Below are 27,206 nucleotides of genomic sequence, written 5' to 3'. Positions count from 1 at the left end.
CAGGATACAGAGTCAGTTGGTCTAAATCCGAAACTTTGGCTCTGACAGTGTACTGCCCAGTATCGGTTTTTCAGCTGGGCGCATTCTAGTGGCCCAAACAGGGCATTAAAGGGGTCATGAACTGAGAAATCAAAATTCCCTTGATCTTTTGACATATAAGAGATCATTGTACTATAAAAACATCCTGTAAGTTTCAGAACTCAAAACTTTCTCATTAGTCTAAAAACAGCTTATATTGAAGCCAATCTGCCAAAACGACAGGATGTGGAATGTGCCACTTTATTACGTAATAGTGTGGCTAAACACCACTTCCACAGAAGAAGATCAATGCCTGCTTCTACATTACTGCCTGTCTAGCCCCGCCCACCGATTCACGCATGTTGTAGGTAAATAACAAGAGAGGCAAACGCAGGTCTACACAGAAACCAAGCGATAAAGATGGCTCCGAAGACAACACGACGCTGTGCATTGCCAAGTTGTGGAAAAACACAGTCTTTGCATTGCCTTACATCTGATTACAACATTAGGAAAGAGTGGATGACCTTTATTTTTAATGAAGTTCCAGACCGCGTCAGTAAGAACTTGGTCCTTTGTTCACTTCATTTTACCGCGGATTCATTTACAAACAAGGCACAATTCGACGCAGGATTTTCAGAAAGACTGAAACTAAAAGACGATGCTGTGCCAACTATATTGGATCCAACAGTAATGTCGCACCACACAAGTGTGAGTAACTGTTTTTATTACGTGGTCACTATTGCTTTGTCTGTTATTACAGATCGTTTGATTTGTACTGAGTATTATGCGTTTTTAACCTAAATCACAGCAGCGTCCATCTATGAAGGATGTAGGCTGTCAAACATGCAGAAGTTTACATCGGTGGGCACACAGCTGTCCTTTGGAACAAGTTTATTTCAAGCAATTTGTTAGCATAGTGAAGTCCTTCATTTGGAATGGTAAGCATCCCAGATTACATTCCAGTAAGTTACATAGGCCGATTGACAAAGGTGGGCTAGGTCTACCCAAGATTTTGTTTTATTATCATGCATTCAGGCTCAGACATTTGGCTCATTGGTCGCTTCCACCTGAGAGAGCCCTCCCTGGTTTTGTATTGAACAGGAATTTCTTGCCCCTATTTCGCCATTGCAAAGCCTTTCTATAAAACTAACCGGAGAAGTTACACCCTGTTATCTCGCATTTGCACTCGGTATGGACAAAAGTGTCCAGAGTGTTTAATTCGGACATTTATTTAAATGTTGCTTCGAGCATATGGCTGCACCCAAAATTATGTATTAATAAGTCCCCTTTCTGCTGGACAGAATAGATTGGGAGGAAGGTTAATACGCTTGGTGACCTATATGAAAGTGGAGTGTTGAAGTCCTTTGAAAATATGGTTCAACATTTTGGGATTCCCAGGTCTCAATTCTTTAGGTATTTACAGCTGCGCCATCTGATTTGTACTATTTTTGGGAGTAGCATACACCCCGCTAAAGCAGCAGATACTTTGGGAGTGGTGATTACTGCTTTTGGAAAAAGTATTACTCCCTGCTAATTCAGAGTCTGGGGGACGGAGCTTCAGCTTCTCTCAAGAGATTATGGGAGAAAGATTTAAACTTGGTATTGGAGGAGGGAGTGTGGGCTAATATTCTAAAAAATGTCAAGTCTACATCTAGAGATGCAAGGGTGCGCCTTATGCAATTTAAGATTTTACATCGATTCTACTGGACCCTTTCTAGATTGTATAGGCTTAGTCTTAAAGACACGGCCACCTGCTGTTGATGCCAGTCAGAAGATGGGGACACAACCCATGTTTTTTGGTGGTGTGTTAAGATCCAAGAATTTTGGTTGAGGGTTCAGAGTTTTATGTGTGACGTATTGGGCACTCAAATTTCATTTTGCCCCAGACTCTGTATTTTAGGCAATGGGGCGGTCATTAATATATGGGATAAATACATAAAAAATTGGGTCCTAGCCAGTGTTATGATCGGCAGACAGATCATTTTTAGGGATGGAAGTCGGCTGGAGCGCCCTTGTTTCATGAGTGGCACACAGAGATGGGCATTTAAAAGAATGTCATATAGAAGGCTAGGTAACATGGATTTATTTAATAAAAAAAGGGGCAACTATTTAGCCTTTTTATAAGGTTCTCAGGGAGGGGCAGTGGAGGGAGATTTGTAGTTTTAAATGTATGATTTTATTTTTTTTATTTATTCTTAAGTGTTTCCCGTTGTCTGGTTAAATTTTTTTTTTTACATTTTTTATTTTTGTTATTTTTTTTACATGTGTATACTTTCATTTTGTGTTGGACCACTGGATGTTAGTAGTGTGTGGGGGAAGGGTGGAGGTTCACGGGGAGGGACATATAATTTGATATAATTTGATTCTGTGTATGTTCTATTTTTTCAATCCTGTTTTTTGAACCAATAAAATGTTAATATATAAAAAAAATAATTGTTATGTACTTATTAAATATTTTGATTCCAGAAAAAAAAAAAAAGAAAAATACAAGAATGAAACTGGCGTCCAACATTAGGAAGATTAGGCCCTTCCTATGACAGCATGCTACACAACTCCTCGTCCAAGCTCTTGTTCTATCCAGGCTGGACTATTGAAATGTTCTTCTGGCAGGCCTTCCAGCATGTACTGTCAAACCTCTGCAATTAATCCAGAATGCGGCAGCGAGAGTAGTCTTCAACGAGCCAAAGAGAGTGCACGGCACGCCTCTCTTCATCAAATTGCAATGGCTGCCAATGGTTGCTCACGTTAAGTTCAAGGCACTGATGCTTGCTTGTAGAACAACCACTAGCTCCGCACCCCACTATCTAAACTCACAACTTCAGACTTATGTGCCCTCCAGAAGCCTGCATTCTGCTGGTGAATGGCGCCTTGTGGTGCCATCTCATAGAGGCACAAAATCACTGTCCCAGACCTTTACCTTGACTATTCCCCACTGGTGGAATGACCTGCCTAATTCCACCCAAGCAGCTGTATCTTTATCCCAAAAAACAGCATCTTTTTCGTGAACACCTACCCATTCATACTAACGCACTACCTTCATGTCCTTAAAAAAAAAAAAGAAGCCTTTCCTTGCTATCTGTACTGCTCTAAGCTATGTGAGACTTGTATTACAGCACTTATTATATTGTTGCCCCTTTTGTTGGATGAATCGCTTCTGTTGTTAACCTCATTTGAAAGTCACTTTGGATAAAAGTGTCTACTAAATGAATAAATGTAAATGTCCTCCATGTTTTCTCTCCCACAATAAAACACTTGAACGTGAGTGAAATACTTGTAGGATAATTCAGATAGCATGTATGGCAGTATCACTCCACGATCAGAGCGGATTACTACCACACTACAGCTGAGGAACAGAGTTAAACTAACAGCTGTAGCATTACTGTTCATCACTGTAAGGTAATCACTTGCTCAGTCTCTCGCTCTCTCTGTCATTCTCTCTCTCTCTCTCTCTCATACACACATGTCCTTGTTACTCCAATAACTTGTTAGAAACAGAACAAGCTGTCATTACTAGTGTGGTTTTCGAATGAGTAACAGAGGTTTGGGCGTATCTTTCGAACTAGCAACGGCAAATCCTTAATCTGTGGAGTAAGAAAGTAGGTCCACACACAAAAGTGTTTTTTGGGACAGTCCTTTGTTTGTCCCTTCTTATTTATTTACTTGTTCATTGAACTGCTGTATAAAAGTAATATCACAGAATTGCAGTCATGCTGTATTTGTCCATCTATCAGCATGGCTATGGGTTAGGGTTCTGGGTTACTTTCGGCACTTGGCCTACGGCCGAATCACTGCCATGCCGAGAGCTTGACATACAGCACACTTGCTCATATGATACTGCTTTAGCGTGTATTTAGGATACATATAATGTTAGCTGTGAAATTAGCCTTAACAAGACAAAGAAGTCGGCCATTTTATTTCATGAATGTTTAAAAGGTAATTTCCATCAGCAGCATTTCAACCATTGATAGAATTCTATTAAACACAATACAGAATTTGAGATGTGCTGGAAATGACAGTGGTGGGAATTTTCATAACTTTCAGAAGACATTATTCTCCTGTGATGCATGTACATACACTGTTGGACATTGTTAGTAGACAAATTAAATAACCTAGTGAGAGTGTGTAAATTGTTTTAACAAGAAATAAAGTGCCCGAGGTCGAAGAAAAACCCATCTGACATACTATTTCTTAAAAAGATTACTGCTGTGATATTGCTGAGAATAAACTACTTACCTTCCACCACTCTTCATTAGAATCGTCAATCACCTGAACTCTGTCACCTGGACTGTGTTTAAAAGAGACACAAAATTATATATGTATGTGTGTTCCAAACCATCTGACACACATCACATGGACTTGTCTACTTGTGTGTGTATTTGCAGAATTACTGTTCCCTTCCCATTTGTAAAGAATGTGTGGTCTGGTGCTTGGAGACTTGTCACAGACACGCATATACACACACACACATACACATACACACACACAATGGACTCACTGTAATTCGAGGTCATTTTGCTCTTGAGGGAGGAACTTGTAAAGCGCAACATAGGTATGAAAAGAGTGAACTTTAGGAACCTGAATAGAGAACACAGAGAGCGCTTTTAAGGTCTGTTTTCATATATTTGCAGGATGATCAGATCATGAAATTAAGAAATAATGCAAAAGCTAGTGAGGCATGAGTGTTATTTCAGTTTATCTCCATTGAACAATTTGTGCCATAATTGCTGAAAGACTATTACAGATTGAACACAGAAATGTCACTGTACCTTTGATATCTCCTCCAGCTCAGAGTTCACATTCTCAGGAACACACACATCTGTACATTAAACAGACACGGTGTCATAATGTTTGGAACTGTATTACCATATCTCTATTGGAATTTGGTATGGTAGCATAGTTGCTCTCTGTGTTGTGTCTTGCTCTGTTCAATGTTTCTTGTGCCACCATATTTAATGTGCTGCTGTTCTGCAGATCGACTCAAGGATCAATAATTCTTCAATATCACAATTGATCTTTACAATCTAAAATCTAATTAGTAAAATCTAATGCATTAATTTAGGTCTTAAGTTATGATTTAGTATTTACATTTTCATGAAAAATGTGTTTGCCTATGGACCTTAGTTAGAGTAGTGCTATGTTTAATTTTTGATGGGAATGAAAATGAGGCTGTAAGCAATAGAAGTACAGTCTGTTCAATAGGCTGAATGGTTGTTTAAAGTGTTGTTGATCGTTCAGCTGACAAAACATTGAAAATACATCTTTCCAAAAGAACTGTGGTAAACAAATACCTCCAGAAAACCGAGTTGTGAAAATTAGATGTGATCTAGGACCTTTATACAGATTTATAAAGTGTGTGCCATTGTACAGACTATAAGTCTCTGTTTTCATCAGCACAAAATTTAATTTGGCATCTACCCTGACTAAGAGAAACTATCATCTAAAGAATGAAAAACTAGAATAATCTATAGAATACCAATCTTTACAAGGAGTGAGCTCAAAATAAAACAAAAAACAAAATATGTGTTATCTACTATTTAGCTGTGTCATATAAATCTTTCAATTTATAATGATCATTGTGTTGATTCTCTCACAGTTCTCTGTGTTTTCAGTCAGTTTCTCCTCCTCAGATACAAATTCATTCTTCTGCTGAGGCTCCTCTTCATCCTTAAAAACACAAACAATGTTTCACACAATAATGAAATAAAATATGAGATATTCAGGGAAAAAAAGCTATTGTTTAGAAACAGAATTAGACAAACAAATACAATCATACAGAAATGCCTCAATAATGAATCAATTAAGAATTTATTTAAAGAGGTTAAAGTTTAAGCTACCATTCAATATCGAAATGTATTTAATCTGTTGTTGATTAATATTAATATTTAATATAGCTGAGGATCTCTGAGGAGCTTTCCAACGACACATATGGACAAACACATGGTGAGTACTCAGCTGCATTAAAGGTGCACTCAGTTATTTTTTTCTATTTAAAAAGTTTAACTCCTAAAGACATGAATTGTCATTTTGCAATATACGTATTTAGGAAATCATGAGCACTCACATTAAAGGGGTCATGAACTGCCTTTTTTTTTTTTTTTTTACTGTTCTCTGTGGTCCACTTATAATGTTATCAAGATTTTTACATAAAAAAACATCATAATTTAGTTTGAATAGGCGTGGCGGATTGTAGACTTGGAAGTATACGCCCACTGGTATGATTGGCTAACAGTTTTGCATATTTAAAAATTTTCAACGCCCCCGTCAGTACACCTGTGGAATTGTTTTGAAAACTTCCGATGTTGAGAAATGGCAGCTGGTGAAATTCAGCCATACATGTTTGAGCCAGAGTCTGATCCCGAATCAGAAAACAACGAACCTGTACCTCAAATGGCAAGGATACTACAGCCTGCGACAGCATGGTAAATAATCATCTTTATTTATATTTATACTTTATGTATTTGTGAGGTAGTTAGCCTATTACATTATATTAGAGTTTAGCCGAAGACGCTACAGAAAGCTGTTTGTGTCGTTATGTTGTTAACATTGATGCATATTACACGTTTTATATTTCATTGGTTGTTGCATATAAATTTTAGATACTAGGTGTTAATACAGTTATAGCTGACAAAGGATAATTCGTGCTGCTTCATGTAAACTTAGTATAAATGATTGTACCATCGTTTGTCAAGCTGTTGTTCTTATATTCATCGTCCTTAATTTTCATTAAAGTAAAAAACTTTTTCCAAAGGACAGCTGTGTGCCCACCGATGTATACTTCTGCATGTATGTTTGACAGCCTACATCCTTCATAGATGGACTCACACTTGTGTGGTGCGACATTACTGTCGGATCCAATATAGTCAGCACAGCATCGTGTTTTAGTTTCAATCTTTCTGAAAATCCTGCGTCGCATTGTGCCTTGTTTGTAAACGAATCCGCAGTTAAATGAAGTGAACAAAGGACCAAGATCTTACTGACGCGGTCTGGAACTTCATTAAAAATAAAGTATATCCACTCTTTCCTAAAGTTGGGATCAGAAGGAAGGCAATGCAAAGACTGTGTTTTTCCACAACTTGGCTATGCACAGCGTCTTGTTGTCTTCGGAGCCATCTTTATCGTTTGGTTTTCTGCGTAGACCTGTGTTTGCCTCTCTCGTTATTTACCTACTACGTTCGTGAATCGGTGGGCGGGGCTAAACAGGCAGTGATGTAGAAGCAGTCGTTTATCTTCTTCTGCTGAGGTGGTGTTTAGCCACACTATTATGGAATAAAGTGGCACATTCCACATTCTGTGGTTTTGGCAGATTGGCTTCAATATAAGCTGTTTTTAGACTAACGAGAAAGTTTTGAGTTCTGAAACTTACAGGATATTTTTATAGTACAATGACCTCTTATATGTCAAAAGATCAAGGGAATTTTGATTTCTCAGTTCATGACCCCTTTAATGCCCTGTTTGGGCCACTGGAAGGTGCCCGGCTGAAAAGCCGATACCGGGCAGTACGCTAACCCTTTAAAATGAAGACTCCAGTCATATCAGTAACCTTATAAAAGCTGTTTTATTCTACATGGTGAGGGTCCGCACATGGGGGCTGCCATGTTAGAATCACATGACCACCCAAATACTTCTCACTTAATCTCAGTAATCATCCTGTTATTGGACACTTTCACTCATTGATTAAAGTAATCATGGCTTACTGTGAATACTAAATTTCTACAATGGCATCAGAAACTGAAAACTATTGATTTTAAATGATGCAGCATCCAAGCCACTAGGTGTCAGTGTAAGTCCAAGATGATACAAAGACAAAAGTTACTGAGTGTACCTTTAAAGAGACATCAGCATTTCAGATCTGTATTGGTACACACGCATACACACACACACACACACACACACACACACACACATACTCATGGTATATACACACCAGGCTTTGGGTTGGAGATTCACAAAAACTCCCAAAACTGGATTGGCCGGTCTGGGACAGAGAGGTTCCAAAGCGCAGTGTAGCGTACACTGGATCAACCTGAACTCTCGACTCTAACACATCACGCACACACAAAATAATGAGCACTGTACTTACACACTAAATCTATTCACACACATAGGCTTACACAGAACTGCATTCATAGCTGTGAGTAGGTAGAATATATAATATAAACAATCCTTTCCTTGAGAAAAATGCTGTTCTTTATTCTATATTCCAAATCAGACATTGGGCCTCATTCATGAAACTTTTGTAAATATATGAGTAAATTCGGAGTAATTTGTGCATAAAATTCCAAAAACTTTCCACCGGATTCACAAGTGCTTTGAACCCCGTAGATTTGTTAGTAAAACGTGTGTATGTTATTGAATTTCAAACATTCGTAAAGAGGAGGCATGTGCATGTTCATTCACAATTATAATAATTCACGCCCATGAAAACGCGACATAAGGAGCCTTACTTTTTAGCGATTAACATTTTTTATTGATTCAACCATTAAATATAAATAGCAGAACACACATATACAGAATCAATACTACTAATGCTTTTAACATCAATGCAAAACAGTCATAAAATCGTTTTTATGAATGAAGTGCATTCACATCATAAAATGTTGATATAGCAAGCACAATAGCATCTCAAAGAAAATGAGGACTTACTGTCATTGCGTGTTTTTGCTGTCATTGGAGGCTCTTTTGTGAATCAAACAGTCAATAACCAAGTCAATAAAAATGGTTTGACATGACTGTAAAAACAAATTTCAGTTCAAGCCAGCAGGAGGACGTCCAACACCATTAACCTGGTTCATTTCGCAGTGCATCACCAGCATCATCTGTGAAACTTCTCAGGTAAATCATGATGGTAACAGTGAAATACAGTACTAGCAACTGGAAGAATCTTCAGAGAAAAGCTGTAAGATTACAGATTTGCAAGCTATACGACAGTGTGCAGGCTTTTTCTATATTTTCCCCGTTGTATTGTGTACGCACCTGCCCATGACAAGCGTTTATTTAGGGGTTTAACAGCATTAGCACTGACCATACTTTATCAACTAAATGCGATATACCGATGCCTATACTAAATTATGACACCTAAATTATAGAGCTCATATCAAATAATAACAATAATAATAATAATAATAATAATAAAACTGTCCAACCAGTCACGTTAAGAGGGCATTCATTTCTTCAAGAAATATCAAACACTTCTGCTGAAATTTTTTTTGTAATTATACTTTGGAAAAAAAAATAAAAAATTCAAGCAGTAATGAAACATTTCTAATCATGTATAGGCTATGGTTTAAAAAGAAGCCTTTTTTCTTCTAATTTGTTATTTTTTAAGGTTAATTTCACTAATTTTATTATTAGTTAATTTTTCATTACTTATTTAAATACACTTCTATCAAAATGAATTTATGACAATTTGTCTGAAAGAACACAACACGTTTAGATGTCTTACGCACAGTTTACACATGGTTGGGAGCAGGTGTACGTTTCGTTCATTCCAACTAAAGTTTTGAAAATAAGAAATCCAAGAATTTATGTCAGAACGGCTTTACGAACAATTTACACAGATATTCGTTCTGCTTGTGTTCAATAAATTAGGCCCATTGTTTTGCTGGTGTCCCACACATACTGTACCTTGTGTGTTAACCACACATATTCGATCACTGGTCAGTAAAGGTGAGCTCACGTTTCTTTTGAACATACCAGACTGAGAAAAAACACAAAAGAAAAGATTCATCTTACCATAAATATAAATACTTAAGTATACAGTATGCTATACCATACTAGAAACTAAAACCTAAACATATACACAAATCCCACAATGATTATGTTTTTATAGATACTGATTTAACAAGTGTTTTCATAGAGCACTTCCAGTATGTCAGTAAGTAAATTAACTGAATATTGGCTCCTCTCAAGCTTTCTTCCTCAACTACACTATACTTTGTAAGGCTGCTTTGAAACATTATGTACTGTATTGTGAAAAGCACTATTCCTTTGAATTGAATGGAATTGAACTGTAACAACAAGTTTTACTTACAAGGTCACTTGAAATATATGAGTACATGAATACTGTAATATATTTGCATACTGTTATTTGTTAACATACTATCATGTCCCACGAACATACTGTGGTACCTGTAACACTGCATTACCTGTAAGTAATCCTTGTAATTTTTACTTGTATGTGCAGTGTATATATTGACGCATACACTTTTTTATCATAGTTTTACAGACTATCACAAAGGAAACATACCTTGCCTTGACATGGCTGTTGTGAGAGTTCAGAGAGGCACCAAAGATGAACTCCCATCTTACATGTTTTACAGCGCAGTCCCTGTTTAGAGTTGCCTAAAAACAGACATAGGAAAGGGTATATACTGTATATAAGTATATAGGCTTCAAAGTAATTAAACTATTTCATTAAGCATGAGCCTCCTCTGTACTCCACCTCTGCTTTAATGACAATTCTCAACATTGCAAATTCCCACCATCCACCTGCTATTCTCTGCTCTCCTTTTTCTCTCCTCTCTCAGAGGCTGAAATCTCTAAACTTCTCCTCTCTAACCCTCCTACCTCATCAACAAATTTTTCTGCACCAACCCCCTCGGGGGCACCATCATACCCCAAAGGGGCACCAAAAAGTTGACCAGATGCCATTCCTTGCACATTATGCATTTTCAAGGTCCCAATAGCAGTCGTGGAACACTCTTCCCATCAAACGATCGCCTCACACCCCACCCCCGAAAATCCAAGTCTCACTTTAAGAGGCAACAGCAATGCTAAGTTTGGAGTCCCCATACCAGGGAGACAACAACAGAAACACCAGCAAAAAGGTTAAGCTCTTGAGAGCAACCCTTCTCTTCAAGTTTCCTTTATCTGTGTGTTCCAGATTGAAAAAGAACTTCTGCACCAGTATCAGTGCTTCATCTGCATGTTCCAGATTGTAAGGACCCTCTCGGTGCTGTAGGAGATCAGCATTCCTCAGCACTTCATGTTCAAGGCTGTTGAAATTGAATCCAGCTTCTTTCCCACTGAAGACGTCACCTCCACCAAGCTATATCACTATCCAAACTTTTTCCAGAGACATTGGCATTAGTGTATATTTTCAGTCTATGACTTTCTAATGTTATATAGATTACATAATCTGTGTAACAAATCTTTTACAAATAATCTGAGTTATTTGTTAAATTAGATATAAAGTCTTCACCTTATTAGTGTATAAAATAAGTTTATAAAATAACAATAACAGCCATAATCTGCCATAGCTACATCTAACTCAACCACTTGCATCTTTCCATCATATGCACTTTATTTTCTCATACATTTGTAGTCTCCTTTAGCATATTAGTACAATTTAGTAGTTGTTGTTAGTTATTTTGTTTATCTATTTGTAAATAAAATTAATTTTATTACAACTTCATTGTATTACGGATCTTTTTCTTTCTTCTGCTCTAACTTCTGTCCTACTCCAGCAATGAATAGAACTAAGCAGTGCAACACTTCAGAGATTGTATGACAAATTGAATGTTCCTCATTTTGTAAGTTGCTTTGGATAAAAGATTCTGCTAAATGACTAAATGTATATGTAAATGTGTCTTCCTTGTGTTTATAATAGAATAAGAGGCTCTAAATGTTAGGCAGAATTGGGGGCCTGGGTAGCTCAGCAAGTACTGACGCTGACTACCACCCCTGGAGTCACGAGTTCGAATCCAGGGTGTGCTGAGTGACTGCAGCCAGGTCTCCAAAGCAACCAAATTGGCCCGGTTGCTAGGGAGGGTAGAGTCACATGGGGTGACCTCCTCGTGGTCCTGATTAAGTGGTTCTTGCTCTCAATGGGGCACGTGGTAATTGTGCGTGGATCGCCAAGAGTAGCATGAGCCTCCACACGCTGTGAGTCTCCGTGTTGTCATGCATAGCATGATAAGATGTGCGGACTGACTGTCTCAGAAGCGGAGGCAACTGAGAATTGTCCTCCGCCACCCGGATTGAGGTGAGTAACCGCGCCACCACGAGGACCTAGAAAGTAGTGGGAATTGAGCATTCCAAAATTGGGGAGAAAAGGGGATAAAAAAAAATTTAAAAAAAAGGCCGGTAATGCCTCATCTCTGAGCTCGCTCGTGAAGGTTCTTGAGGTTCCTATCTTGGCCACCCCAGAGCCTGCTGCAGCACCTCCGGTGGCTTCTGTTGCTTCAGCACCCCAGTGGCTCCTGTTGTTGCATTTCTCCCTGAAGCCGGTCTTGCCATAACTGAGGCAACATCTGTGGCTGAGTCTGCTCCCCTGTCTGCTCAAGTTCTCCTGTAAGCCCTGCCAGGCCTTAATCCGCTGTCAGTCCCGCCAGACCATTATCTCCTTTCAGCTCTGCCTGGTCCCCTGTACCAGCCAAAGTTTCTCCACCTTAGTCCCCAGCTCTGCTGGCTCCCCCTTGTTCTCCATGTTCTCTGTGGCCTCCAGATCTGCTGGTTCCCCTGTGTTCTCTAGGTCTAATAGCTCCTCTGTGCTTTCCAGACCTGCCACCTTCCCCTTGGGCTTCAGGTTCCCTGTGGTCCCCAGATCCACCTAATGTGTAATATATGTTATTTTCTAATAATGTTTGATATTAGGAAACAAACTGGACTAGTTTACCTTAAAATATTCCTAGATATGATGTAAATTATTCAGAGCCTGATGAAAGGAGTACAATATCTGTGAAGGACTAGGAAACAAATGCTTTTACTAGAAGAACAATCCCAACTCAATAAAGTGGTCTACACATTTACAGTCAAAATATTATAACGAGCCATATAGAAATAAGGTGTTAATTAGCACCTTGAAGTAAAAAATCTGTTGAATTCAGAAGGTTCCAGATGCTTTGATCAAAATTAACTAATATTTAATACAAAGATGAAATGGAACTACGAAATTACATTATGTACATTAATACCTTAATGTAATAAACCAAATTCATGTGTGTGCATGACAGTATACATCGGCCACCACCAAAGACAATTTTTTTCCCCAGGAAAAACCCTGGTTCTCTCTGTTTGGAGTTTGTGTTTTCTGTGCCTGTAAGGTATTCTGAGCATTTGTCAGATTTCTTTCCTGTCAATTTGTTGTTGTTGTTTTGTTTAGGGATGCTCTGATCATTTAACCTTTAATCAGGAGCTTTGTGATAACTGGTTATATGTAAGCTTTCTGCTCTCTGACACTGTTGATTGAATTTCCCTGTTGGTAATATAATTGTTGCCTAGTTTTTGCTGACTAAATATTGTAGGTTGGATAATTGAGAATCAAATAAACACCTAAATATTTTTAAAATTAATTTTTAAATAGGCCTTTAAAACAACTAGGCTTATACAAAATATTCTCTATATTAAGATAGATAGCCCAATAAAGGGCTATCATATTACAATTATCATAAATACCAGTTTCTTACTCAGAAGATGCACATAAACAACCTCTTAATTCGTAATTACAAGTGGGAAACTTGAAGATAATTTTGATACCCGAGTTTCCGAGATGAGAGGAGTCGTAAACTTTCAACATGGCGGAGGAGAGTACATCATGGTTACTTTTGTAAGCTCCGTTCCCTGATGGAGGGAACGAGACGTTGTGTCGATGTAGTGACACTAGGGGTCACTCTTGGGAGCCCGAGACACCTCTGGTCTTTGATAAAAGGCCAATGAAAATTGGTGAGTGGTATTTGCATGCCACTCCCCCGGACATACGGGTATAAAAGGAGCTGGTATGCAACCACTCATTCAGGCTTTATGCTGAGGAGCCGAGACAAGGTCCGGCCATTTCAGCAGGTAGTTCAGCGTTGTGGCAGGAGGGACACAACGTCTCGTTACCTCCATCAGGGAATGGAGGTTACACAAGTAACCATGACGTTCCCTATCTGTCACTAACTCGACGTTGTGTCGATGTAGTAACACTAGGGGTCCCTATACGAAATGCCACAACTGGCTGAACTGTGTTACATGAACTGGCGGTGTGTGGTGGGCAGACCACTGTGTGCCTCATAGCCAGCACACCAGGTCGACACGTAACCTCCCCCAACATAGTTATGAGTGTCGAACGGCCCTTTGGGGACAAGTCGACTACCCAAAAGATAGAGACAGGCTAACCCAGTCGTGTCCTCTTTTCCCCTTCTTTATTTTTCCACTCCCTAAAAAAGAAGGGGGATTATCCGACTGTACTGCCAGGTCTAGTCGGGGGGTGTCCCTCCCAAGGGGAAGACACCACGGAGACCACACCTCGCCCAAAGAGAGGGGGGGATATTTAAGTGGAAAAATACGTCACATGGTCTTTCTGACCATGTGGAGAGTCTTCAAGGTAGATCCTACCCAACGGGGGAGGAGTTACTACAAATATGGAGACTGGGGCAAAGGGGCTCTGCCCAAGGAAGACACAGTTTGCCAACAGGGAAACGAATTAGCGGAAGATATACATCGCATGGGGTTAGCCTTACAGAGAACCGCCACATGCAGAGCACCTACCCCAGAACAGGACTCTTAGTTAGCACGTGTACTGGGCCGGCAGCGAGTCTCTCCGAAAACTCGACTGCCACAGGGCTCGGAGGAAGTCAACCAGGGAACAAAGTTTGTGAACACTACTGGGAATTAATGGCGCACGTCTTCAGCTCAAAAGGAGGTGGAAGGCACTATGTGCAAGCGATACACCCGGCTGGCTATCCCGAGCTTATCCACTTGTGTTGCGTGCTACTACCTGGGATGAAACCGGTTCCACCCGGAGGTTTGCTGCTCTGCAAATGTCTGTTAGAGAGACACCTCTGGCCAGGGCCCAGGAAGCCGCTACACCCCTGGTAGAATGGGCTCATAGCCCTACCGGGGGTGGCATGTCCTGGGCGAGATATGCCATAGTTATGGCATCAATGAGACAGTGGGCGATCCTCTGCTTGGAGACAGCGCTTCCTTTCCGCTGTGCACCAAAGCAGACAAAGAGCTGCTCAGAGATTCTAAAGCTCTGCATGCGACCCAAATAGATGCGTAAAGCGCGCACCGGACACAGCAACGACAGGGCTGGGTCTGCCTCCTCCTCCTGGGGCAGCGCTTGCAGGTTCACCACCTGGTCCCTAAAAGGGGTGGTGGGAACCTTGGGCACATAGCCCGGTTGGGGTCTCAGGATCACGTGAGAGTAACCTGGACCAAACTCCAGGCACGTTTCGCTGACAGAGAACGCTTGCAGGTCACCTACCCTCTTGATGGAAGTGAGCACAGTCAGGAGGGGAGTCTTCAAGGAGAGTGCCTTAAGCTCGGCTGACTGCAAAGGCTCAAAGGGGGCTCAATGTAGACCCTGAAGAACTACAGAGAGGTCCCATGAGGGAATGAGGCGCGGTCTGGAGGGATTCAGCCTCCTGGTGCCTCTTAGGAACCTGATGATCAGGTCATGCTTCCCTAAGGACTTGCCGTCGACTGCGTCGTGGTGTGCTGCTATGGCGGCAACGTACACCCTCAAGGTGGAAGGGGACAGCCTCCCTTCCAACCTCTCCTGCAGGAAGGAAAGCACTGATCCGACTGCGCATCTCTGGGGGTCTTCGCATCGGGAAGAGCACCACTTAGTGAACAGACGCCACTTAAAGCCATACAGGCGCCTCATAGAGGGGGCCCTAGCCTGAGTGATCGTGTCTACCACCGCAGGTCCAGGGGCCAGACATGGAGATTCCAGAGGTCTGGTCACGGGTGCCAGAGGGTGCCCCGTCCCTGAGAAAGAAGGTCCTTTCTCAGGGGAATTTGCCAGGGGGGAGCTGTCGTGAGGAGCGTGAGGTCCGAGAACTACGTCTGGGTGGGCCAGTAGGGTGCTACCAGGACGACCTGCTCCTCCCTGACCTTGCACAGGGTCTGTGCAAGTAGGCTCACTGGGGTAAACGCATATTTGCATAGGCCAAGGGGCCAGCTGTGTGCCAGCGCGTCTATGCCGAGGGGAGCTTTGGTGAGGGCGTACCAGAGCGGGCAGTGGGAGGACTCTTGGGAGGCGAACAGGTCCACCTGTGCCCATCCGAATCGACTCCAAATCAGCTGGACCACCTGAGGGTGGAGCCTCCACTCTCCCCTGAGGGTAACCTGCCATGACAGCACGTCCACTGTAGTGTTGAGGCTGCCCGGGATGTGAGTGGCTCGCAGCTAATTGAAGTGCTGCTGACTCCAGAGGAGGAGACGGTGGGCGAGTTGTGACATACAACGAGAGCGCAGACCCCCTTGGCGGTTGACATATGCTACCGTTGCCATGTTGTCTGTCCGAACTAACACGTGCTTGCCCTGGATCAATGGCCGGAACCTCCGCAGGGCGGGCAGAATTGCCAACAACTTGAGGCAGTTGATGTGCCAATGCAGTCGCGGACCCATCCAGAGGCCCGTTTTGGAGGCGTCTGTCATGACCACGACGCGCCTGGAGACCAGTTCTCAAGGGCTGAAAAGACGGTGACAGACAATTTTAAAGTATATGGACTTTAAGCACTTTTAAAAATTAATGTATTTAATTACTGTCAGTAACAGAATCCAAAGGTAAAAAACAAAAAAAACAAACAAAAAAAACAAGCCAGTAAAACAAAGGGACAGAGAATGCAGCACTGTATATTGCGAGTAATTCACTCGCATATGCAACCAAATTTTGCACTGTGACTAAAAAAAATTTATTAGCCTCTGGCTAGTAAATATTCAGATTTCACTCACCAGTGATTGAGTTGTATAGTGGTGAGGTGAGAAGTGTAGTACCGAGATCCTTTCACTGCATTCCGTGTCTCATGAGCGCCATAATATACCATAGTTGAGCCATAATATGCCATAATTACATTTATATTGCATTTAACAATGTCAACTCTGATTTTTAAACTTTTCCACAAACTGTTTTTAAAACATTCCCCATTTTACAGCATGGATACAGAGAAGTGTATTAATTCTAATCACACATTGCATGGATGAGGTAATGCCTGTACTCTTAAAGAGACAGTTCCACTTTAGCGCTTGTTATGCATATAAATGTAAACTGTAAATCGTACAAATTATGCCACCGTGGATCAGACTTGTTGGTCCAGCACATCCTACAGATACTCAATCAGATTGAGATCTGGGGAATTTGGAGGCCAGGGCAACACCTTGAACTCTTCATCATGTTCCTCAAACCATTCCCGAACAATGTGTGCAGTGTGGCAGGGCACATTATCCTGCTGAAAGAGGCATTGCCATGAAGGGGTGTACCAAGTCTGCAACGATGTTTAGGTAGGTGGCACATGTCAAATTGACGTCCACATGAATGGTTGGACCCAGGGTTTCCAAGCAGAACATTGCCCAGAGCATCACACTCCCTCCACCAGCTTGTCGCCTTCCCACAATTGCATCCTTGTACCATCACTTCCCCAGGTAAACGACACACACATACATGGCCATCCACATGATGTAAAAGAAAACGGGACTCACTGGACCAGACGACCTTCTTCCACTGCTCCAAGGTCCAGTTCAGACGCTCACGTGCCCATTGTAGGTGCTTTCAACAGTGGACAGGGGTCCTCATGGGCACTCTGCGGCTACACAGTCCCATACGAAGCAGGGTGCGATGCACTCTTTGTTGTGATGCATTCCTCCCGTAACCATCATTAAAATGTTCTGTGAACTGTGCCAAAGTAGACCTTCTGTCAATATGGATCAGACGGGATAGCCTTCGTTGCCCTTGTACATCGATTAGCTTTGGTTGCCCAACACCCTGTCGCCGGTTTGTGGTTTGTCCCTACTCGGACAACTGTCGGTAGGTACACACCACTGTTGACTAGGAGCACCCCACAAGCCTTGCCATTTCAGAAATGCTCTGACCTAATCATCTGGCCATAACAATTTGGCCCTTGTTAAATTCGCTCAGGTCTTTACTCCTGCATTCAACACGTTGACTATGAGAAATGTAAGTGCAGCATAGTTCTAGTGGGAAGAATTGCAGCTGTACATCATTGCACCATTAGCTAGGTAACTCCTAGCCAATCATGTGTCAGCCATCGCTTTAAGTCTGCTTACAATCTATCACATTACTGTTTCTGTGTGCCAACACAGCAACCTCCACCACCCCAACGCCACCAGTTGAGTCCCGTCCTGCACGGGGGTAGGCTCCTTGCCCCTGCCTCCTATCTCCGGCAGGATCTGACGGTTCTGAGTTCAACTTCTTCGGGCCGCCAGACGGCGCTTACGCCAAGGAGAGACATTACATTCCTGTTTCATATTCATCAAATAAATGTCATCTTTTTTATTTTTTTATTTGGTTGCTTAGGAAGCCTGACTGGAGTCACTCAGCACGCCCTGGATTCAAACTTGCGACTCCAGGTGTGGTAGTCAGCGTCTTTACTTGCTGAGCTACCCAGGCCCAAATAAATGTCATCTTAAACTTTACTCAAGGCTGCAAGTCTTCCTGATAGAACTGATTGTTCACTTACCACCTAATCTACTCAGATCTTGGCATGTGGCCTTGATAGGAGATTATTAACATTATTTGCTTCACCTGTGAGTGGTCATAATGTTTTGGCTTATCAGTGTAAACTCTTACATACTACAGCGTGTGAAGTCATATATATATAAATTCTATATACACTGATAAGCCAAAACATTATGACCACTCACAGTTGAAGCAAATAACATTGATCATCTCCTAATAAGGCCACATGTCAAGGTCTGAGTAGATAAGATGGTATGCAAACAATCAGTTCTAGTAGTTCTAGGAGGACCAACAGCATATTAGGCAGGTGGTCATAATGTTTTGGCTCATCTGTGTATATGTGTACATGCCCCCTTCTTGGTTTGCTTAAGTTGCATTACACTTGCGTCAAAATTCTGGCGAGTAAAAACTAAAGTTTACCAGTTAATGAAGATTTTTTTTCTCCAATGTGTCCTTAGAGGGTTGGAAATAGTAAGGTACTTAAACATCATTGTTTGAAATTGTTCGAGAGAATTTGTGTGAGTGTGTCTGGTGTTCTAATAAAAAAAGACTTCTGTATAGGATGCACCTGTGTTTTCTCACTAATGAGGAATAATCAATTAGAATATTGAGAAGCACACATGATCTCGTTACAAATCCATGTAATTGTACCGCTACAAATCAATGTAAGTTCAATGTCACTGTCAGCACCTACATGTGCTGTTGGCTTTCATCAAAATTTCAATGTTGATCTAATATACTTATAACACTGAAATTCCGAACTCAACCAAAATGATGATTCGGTGATTGCAACTTTACCTTGCAATCTGGGGCACATCTTTTGCGATATGGGCAATGGGTTTATGTGATTGGCCAAATTATGCAACCACAGATTGAGTCAGGACATGAATATCGGCCAATACCGATCAGTGGCCAATCGATCAGAGAATCCCTAATTTTGTTTTGATGGCTCCCCTGTAGCTTCCAGGTAAGTCACCTAAAATAAATAACTAGCCAATGGTGGTTCTTTTTCCAATGTGTCCATAGAGGGTTAAACACAATGGAGCATTTTTGGCAAGACATTTTATATAGAATAAAAAAAAGAACACCATGTCAATGAAGTCTACTATATCTTACATTCTCTGCTTACCTACAATAATGTTTTTGCACAGATGACAGCTGGTTGGTCGACGGAACACATGCTCCAGGAAGCAGTGCATGAGTAGTGGCCGCAGCTGCAGGGACATGGAGGCAGGGCCTGAGGAGGGATTGGAGCTGATGCAGGGTGAGTGTATAGCAGCACTGTTACTGGGGCATGCAGACCCAGTAAACAGGGATGGGGATGAAGGCAGGGCACCAGAAAAGAGTTCTGATGGCAGACAGGTATCATTCTGAGAGCGCTGGAAGAAGTTCTCCACACTCTTACTCCGCATAAACGTGAGCGAGCGCTTCAGACGCAGCAGCTACAAAAACAAAACAAAAACAAAAACAAAAAACAAGTCATATAAACACATATAAACACGGGTCTTGTAACACTCTGAAATGGTTTACATTGTCTTCTTTAACATTCAGAATAAAAAATTATGGTTTTATATTGTTACCATTTTTATAAATTTAAAAAACAATCCAACTCAGAAGTGCATAAAATGGTCATCTTTTGCCTAAATTGGCAACATAATTGATATTTGTTCTTTGTGAGGCTGTAAATGGATTGGAATTTCAAAGCATTCCCAGATCAAGGAAGCTACATGGATGTGTTACAAAAATTTAAAAATAGCAAGCAACATTATTTGAGTGTAGTTAATAGTTTAAGATCATTTTACATTTGTTTTGTGTTTGTTGTTGTTTCTGAATCCAATAACCTATTTTAGATAATGGATGTGATATTTATTAACTGTAATTCAAATACTTTTTGAATAGTTTGAATCTTTGTGTTATCTCCTATAAATACTTGGCAACACAATTGATATTCATTTGAATTTGCAATTATGAATAATAACCACACAAACTTTAATTTGTCCTTTGTGCATCCAAAAGCACCCAAATACAAGCAGACTAAAATTTTCATATACATAAAGAAGTCAGATTTCAACACATAATCCATTTATCTGGGAGAATCATTTGCTACACTAATATAAAACACAATGTGCTCCTTATCACAACGTCTCTAAGATATTCTGGTCTCTAGATATGGCTCAGGTTCCTCCAGTGTATGAATGGGAATTTTTTTTAAATTTTTATTTTTATTTTTATTTTTTCACTTGAAAAAGGGTTGATTGCTTTCCTCTTCTGCTTGGCTCCAATGTTTGCTGCTGTCCATGGTGCTGAAGCCCAGAAGTCTGCCTTCACATTCCATTTACATGACCTGTTGCAGTTTATGGGAACTTTAGTTGTTATTCAATTAAAAACTCCTTTTGTTTTCCATGGAAGGAAAAAAGCTTGCTGCTGCATCAGTGTTGGGAACTCACTACCTAGCTTCTAACTTAATACAGTAGGCCAGCAAACCGAAGCAGCAATCTCTCTCTCTCTCGTGGGAAGTCCACAGTGAATTGATTCGTTTTGGACAATTTATTTAAGTTTTTATGTTAAAACAAATGATTCACCAATCCGCATATGTAGCTTTGGAAAGTAATGTTGGTGAATCGTTTTGTTTGAATTGTACATACAGTATAAATGAACCAGTTCAAGTAAATTATTCTCCAATTCACTTGAGCCCATGAATAAGTCACTCAGTTTATAAAATATTTATTTAATTGCAGCTGTTTATCACAGTTTTTTTCCCTCCCCTTTTCTCCCCAATCTGGAATGCTCAATTCCCAGTGCGCTCTAAGTCCTCGTGGTGGCGTAGTGACTCTGGGTGGCGGAGGACGAATCTCAGTTGCCTCTGTGTCTGAGACCGTCCATCCATGCATCTTATCACGTGGCTTGTTGAGCGCATTACTGTGGAGACATAACATGTGTGAGGCTTCACGCTATTCTCCGCGGCATCCATGCACAACTCACCACGCGCCCCACCGAGAGCGAGAACCACATTATAGCGACCATGAGGAGGTTAACCCAACGTGACTCTACCCTCCCTAGCAACCGGTCCATTTGGTTGCTTAGGAGACCTGGCTTGAGTCACTCAGCATGCCCTGGATTGGAACTCACGACTGCAGGAGTGGTAGTTAGCGTATTTACTCTGAGCTACCCAGGACCCCACTGTTTTTTTTTTTTTTTTTCAGTTAACATAAAAGTGTTTTATTTGGTATTCAGTATATTGACCAAAACAGGTTCAGTTTAGTATGTATGAATTTATTGGTACAATTTAATGTTGCCAGTGCCACCTAATTGGTTTAATGTCACCATAATTTAAATGTCCTTGTTTTTATGCCAGATAAATTCTGTAAAATTTATAGATTTATAGTAGAAATAAATAATAGGCCTATCAATGCATTTAATTTGCACTATGAACTAACAATGAGCAACTGTATTTTTTATTAACTAACATTAACAAAGATGAATAAATGTTGTAAACAATATATTGTTAATTGTTTGTTCATGATACCTAATGCATTAACTGATGTTAACGAATGGAACCTTATTGTAAATTGTTACCAAAAAGACAATCCAAAAAGTGGCTTTAGAAGTCAATAAATTATTTTTTCCATATTATTGAACATAAGCCTATCATTGGCCAACAGTCCACAGCAATCCATTTAGCAATTTATCTTGATATCTCTGCATTGGGATTTGCACTCCTTCAAACTGTGTTTGCACGCAAGAATGTGTTCTCATCTTATGTTGTCTGCTTTCGGTAAGTGTGGTTTGTTCTCTGTATCAGCTGTGTATACAGTGAGTTTCGCTTACTTCACCCTGGAGAAAACAGGTGGTACTTCAAGCTTGAATTGCTGCAATGGAAGGAATATTCCTTATTACGGTCCGGGGACATGATTAACTGAGTACATTTTTTTTAACACATTATTTTTTTATATAATTAATCGCACTGAATTAAATCGCCAGCTCTAACAAATATACATTACAAAACAACAAACAATACTATAGAAGCAAAGTATATTTCAAGCAGGTGAGACACGGGCGAGCAGGATAAGAGCCAATAGTCCCATAGAGGCCGATAGAGAACATACCACACATACAATGCAGTCCGGAGAAGCACAGGCGACAACACAGTCACAGAGCAGGGGATGCATTACATAGACAGCCCATTTCCACTACCAAATTCTTATGAATGGGCTGTCTTCGTTTATATTGACATTGCTTGACCTGAAATGGAATATACAGTAGGTATTCAACCAGAATGACCCTTAATATTGTGGGGATTAACGAGGCGAAAAAACTTTCAATTCTCACACATGAGACTCATTTGTAAAATGGTATACATATAAATGAATTAATTCACAATATGGGCTAGCCTATCAGCATGGGTTTAGAGTCTTGTCAGTTTTTGGAAGTTATAATTGTTTGAATATGCTGCCTAATGATGCTCATAATGTCTGTGCATATGTAGAAAAAAAATACTCACAAATGATAATTCTCTAATGAAATGTAAATTAATAAATGAAAACAAATAATTCTCTGATGTGTGGGTGTCTTCGTGAACACTGAATGTTGCAGGAAAGTGTTTGTCATGCGTCTCCACTGCAACGTTCAGCCAGCAAATCAATGTTCATTTGTTCTTCTTCTTTTTCTTCCTTTTCTTCTTCTCTTTTATGACAGTTGGCAAAACAAGCTTTACTTGCCTTACTGCCACAGACTGAATGGTTGGCAGAAAGAGATTTGAGGTGTTCGGCTCTGGCCTGTTGAAATTCTATGGTTACAGCACTCCTTAGCGGTTTAGAGCTGCTGATGACTAATTCACGCAGTGATCGCAGTGGTAGAAAGCCTATTCTGGTTGAATACCTACTGTATAATAGGACGCAGATGGTGCAATAACTGGAGAAGAACCTCAGAATTAAATTGTGCTTGACCCAGCTCATTAGTGTTTTGTGTGAACGGTTTCACTAACCCAATTGCCCCTAGACTTGGTGCATGCTTACATGAAAATATAAAAACTTCATGGCCACGCCCACTAACTTTGTGCTTACGACATATCGCAGAGCACTGCGCTTAAGACATAGTGGTCTTAAAATAGGGCCCAAGGTGACAAAGTAAAGTTCTGTTTTTGCTAACTAAATGTTAACTAAATATTGATATTTGTGAGATTAAATTGCATATTGCTAACTAGTTATAGTATAGCTGGAATGTAATTAACTAGATTACAGTACTATCCTACCTCCTTATGAGTACGTTTTATTTTATTTTTACAGTCCCTCTTAGCCCAGCAATGCAAAATGGTCTGCTTTTTATTACAACTGTGAAAGTTGTAGTTAAAGGTTTCTAAATGTGTTTAGGCTATTTTTTTTATATTTTATAGAAAGACTATATACATTAATCTTACCACAGTAATGAGGAGTAGAGGTCGACCAATATATCGCAGAGGCCAATACAATTTTCTGTTTGGCTGATTTGTTTCTTATGGCCACGAGGGCACTGAGAATCACCTGCTTGCACGTGAAGCATCTGAGACATATAAACGACCAATCACAGTTAGTTTTAAATAACTTTTAAATAATATTTTTAAATAATATGTTCAAAAAATGCATGCAGTTACAGTCTCCCGTTACCTTTATAACTCTTTGTGGAGGGGGGAATTCTGGCCAGGAGTGGATTTACGAATTCTGGAATTCTTTCCAGTTTTTTCGACAATACAATGATAAAAAAAAAAAAGCAATATTTACCTACATATATTTTAACAAAACACTTTTTTTTAATGAACAGTGTGCAAAACCTACTACTTCACTCACTAACATTTTGGAATTAAGTTATTTATTATTATTATAACCCACAAATAATTCATTGTTGTCCAGTTTTTCATTATAATAAAGTATGATACAGTATTATTATTACTTTGAGGATTTGTTGTATGTAATAGTAATATATTTCTGTCTTAATTACTTTACTTTCACCTGGAGCTTATATTCTAATGCTGCAGTGTATTGTTCATCATGTTGCAAAAGGCTGTATTTTTTTGTAAGCATCGTAGGCAACATTCGTAACAGTCATAGTAAACATACAAGTCATGGCAGCCCCTCAACACACTAGAGCAGAAGGGGAAAAACATTGTCGTTTATCAAGCGCTAAAACTTTGCTTGGTGCAGAAAAATCTGGAATAATCTTAAACATTGTAACAGTCACCTCTTTGCAACCTGAATTTCAGAACGTTAAATCTTTGTGACAATCTAGATGCAGCGCATGAATGAAACAGAACGCAGGTGTCTCGACGTGCGTTTTTGAAACCTTAAGTTCTTATTAACTTGACACAGTGTCTAAAAATATCCTGCGTGAGACACTGAAGAAACAGCGAGACACGGTGCAGCAGTCAAGGACGTTAGTCCAGCGCATGTTTACATAGGAAAACAATGGAAAAACAGAGCAGACGCACGCAAAAACGCTTTTGATATAAACGGCCCCTAACTCATGGGCGAAACAAGTTCAGATGTCCTGTATATTTTTTCACTGACCCCGAACCCAGCGGACCTCTAACGTGAACCACTCTAAGAGCGCTGACAACAGCGTATCCGCTACCCAGAACAACATGGCTGCGTCCAAAACCAGGAAAATACTGACTCCGCTGTATGCGGAGGTAGGGTGAAAATAAGGTGCTTTTCAAACTGTTTGGAGAACAGAAATGTCCATTTATTCAAAACAAGGCAGCAAGTCATCTGCCTACGTTTTCGGATGCAGCCCATGTCACCCCTCAAGCGGTTTTTGCTGAGATTTCCTACGGGGGCGGGCCGTTATGCGGTCAAGAGCTGGAACTACTTGATACAGTAGCCCTGTGTTCACTTGAAAAACAATTGCACATTTTAGAACGTCATTCAACAGATACCTGGTATAACTAAGTTTATTCAAGTCAAAAATGTTATCATTAATACCTGACAAATTCGGTTATACCTATGCAATGGCGTAGATTTGGTTTGAACATTGAGGGGGACCAAATGTGGGTCTGTGGGGTGGGGGGAGCCTTTAATTACAACACATTACATAATGCATATAACAGTTCAAATTAATACACAGATAAATAAAAATTCTTACCTGCTCATCTGAAATGCCTGTCTGCTTTTCTCACCATGAAAAACAACAAATCATTTCTATGGATGCCTTTAACATCTTCACTGACTCCACATATGACTCATGTGATATATTTCATGTTTTCTAAATTCAAGTTTTGTGTGGGTTACAGACCTACAGACTGAAATTGCACGTTGTCGGCCACTGACTGTCTTGAGAGTTTTATTCCTGCAGGGTGTGCTTGACACTCTGAACACCGAATCCTCTATGCACCCACATTTAAATCTAAGAACACTTTATATGATGATAAAAACTGATAATTGCAAGGATTCATACCTATGAATGAAAATCCACCTCAGCATAATCTATAAAAGCATTTTTCTAGATAAAAACAGGTACCACGTGACTGCCATCTAGTTGGACGATACTAACTCGTACAACGGAGGGGGGACTTCAGTTTTTTGTCTGAATATGACAGACTCACAGCCAGGTATCTCATTCTAAATTATTTTCAGCGCTGATAAAAATATACTGTATAAACAAGGACAGATGCATGATTGGGGGGGACAAATCACCCCCTTCACAGCATTGGGGGTGACGTGTCCCCATCTCCCCCAATTCTACGCCAATGCACAAATGAATGTAATTTTTGTGCACAGTAAACTGCATATAGCGGAATATTCAAGGTAAAGCACAATTGTAGACTTGCTAGCTGACAGTATTTGTGTTTAAATAAATAGTTTTAGCAGTAGCCAAATGTCTTCTTAGTGCGTTTTTTGGTTCAGGTGAGTTCTGAAGCCTAGCCCATCATGAAAGTTCCTTCATAAACGTGTCTTACCTTCATCGGTGAAAGTTACCTTCAAGAAACAATATTGTGTTATACATTGCTATAATGAAAGTGTCTTACCTTCACCGCGGGAGTTCCACTAGTGTCTGCGGTACACGGGCGCTCATGGATCCGCAGCTCGCGGTCCTTCCCGTTACTGCAACTCATCCACGATCCCTCAATACTTCTGACGAGTGAAAATTTAGTAAACAGTTGAGCTGACACTTTAAGTCAATGTTTGTCTCACTTTAATATCAGAAATGACATTGGTCTGTACACATTCATCACAAACACGTCAAAGAAAGCATTTCTCTATACTCTCAGTATCTCACAGAGCACATCCTGACACTGAATATAATGTCATTTCAAGGGAGACTTTAAGTGATCTAGTTTTCATTAGACCACTCCTCCTCGAGCTATTCTTATACCTGCTGCTAAAGCAGGGGTGGGTTAAGTTTTTGGTACAGGGACACATAGTGTTCAATTGGGGAGGGGTGGGGGTTTGGGGGGGGGGGGGGTTTGGTGTTTCTTAAAAAAATTCTAAACATGCTTGAGTGTACCACGTTCTGTTTTCTGAAGGAATTTACAGACAGCGAATGAGTGACACTGAGTACATCCAAAGACTTTCTAGCATGTCAGTCCACTGTCAGTCATCTTTGGAACGCTCTCAGGACAGTCGTGCCAGTGCAGCTCCTATCTACTTTAATGGGAAAAGACCAAAATCTCCTAAACAGTTCGTCAAGATTATGATCAAAGAACATATTTCAAATCAGCAGTAAAATCTGACAACAATGGTATCATAAATTGTGATTCTTTACCTCATATTACAAAAAAAAAAAAAAAAAAAAGCTAATGCACCTGCGCATTGTC

The 27,206-nt window shown here is 40.3% G+C and overlaps 1 protein-coding gene across 5 annotated transcripts in view; it reads right to left on the bottom strand.

Moving 5' to 3' along the window:
- The window catches only part of LOC127425145 (SH3 and cysteine-rich domain-containing protein 2-like), a 38,959-nt gene extending 12,288 nt beyond the window's left edge, over positions 1 to 26,671 (bottom strand). Inside the window, exons 1-11 of one of the 5 annotated variants that reach the window (XM_051670832.1) lie at positions 26,418 to 26,459; positions 25,535 to 25,558; positions 22,250 to 22,290; positions 19,551 to 19,863; positions 10,265 to 10,359; positions 9,643 to 9,715; positions 7,943 to 8,055; positions 5,610 to 5,682; positions 4,785 to 4,834; positions 4,514 to 4,593; positions 4,252 to 4,303 (exon numbers count right to left, since the gene is read on the bottom strand). In XM_051670832.1, coding sequence (XP_051526792.1) covers positions 4,252 to 4,303; positions 4,514 to 4,593; positions 4,785 to 4,834; positions 5,610 to 5,682; positions 7,943 to 8,055; positions 9,643 to 9,715; positions 10,265 to 10,359; positions 19,551 to 19,833 — 819 coding nt within the window. In that variant the 5' untranslated portion in view covers positions 19,834 to 19,863; positions 22,250 to 22,290; positions 25,535 to 25,558; positions 26,418 to 26,459. Of the gene's footprint in view, positions 1 to 4,251; positions 4,304 to 4,513; positions 4,594 to 4,784; positions 4,835 to 5,609; positions 5,683 to 7,942; positions 8,056 to 9,642; positions 9,716 to 10,264; positions 10,360 to 19,550; positions 19,864 to 22,249; positions 22,291 to 23,837; positions 23,960 to 24,063; positions 24,123 to 25,534; positions 25,559 to 26,417 lie in introns of those variants that run through there. The other 4 variants (XM_051670830.1, XM_051670834.1, XM_051670833.1 and 1 more) reach the window with 4 other exon arrangements.
- Between the last annotated feature and the right edge of the window lie 535 nt (positions 26,672 to 27,206).

Source organism: Myxocyprinus asiaticus, chromosome 34 (assembly GCF_019703515.2).
Source record: "Myxocyprinus asiaticus isolate MX2 ecotype Aquarium Trade chromosome 34, UBuf_Myxa_2, whole genome shotgun sequence".
NCBI classification, from domain to species: domain Eukaryota; kingdom Metazoa; phylum Chordata; class Actinopteri; order Cypriniformes; family Catostomidae; genus Myxocyprinus; species Myxocyprinus asiaticus.
Note: the sequence above shows the minus strand (reverse complement) of the source record. Positions and strands in the feature narration are given on the sequence as shown.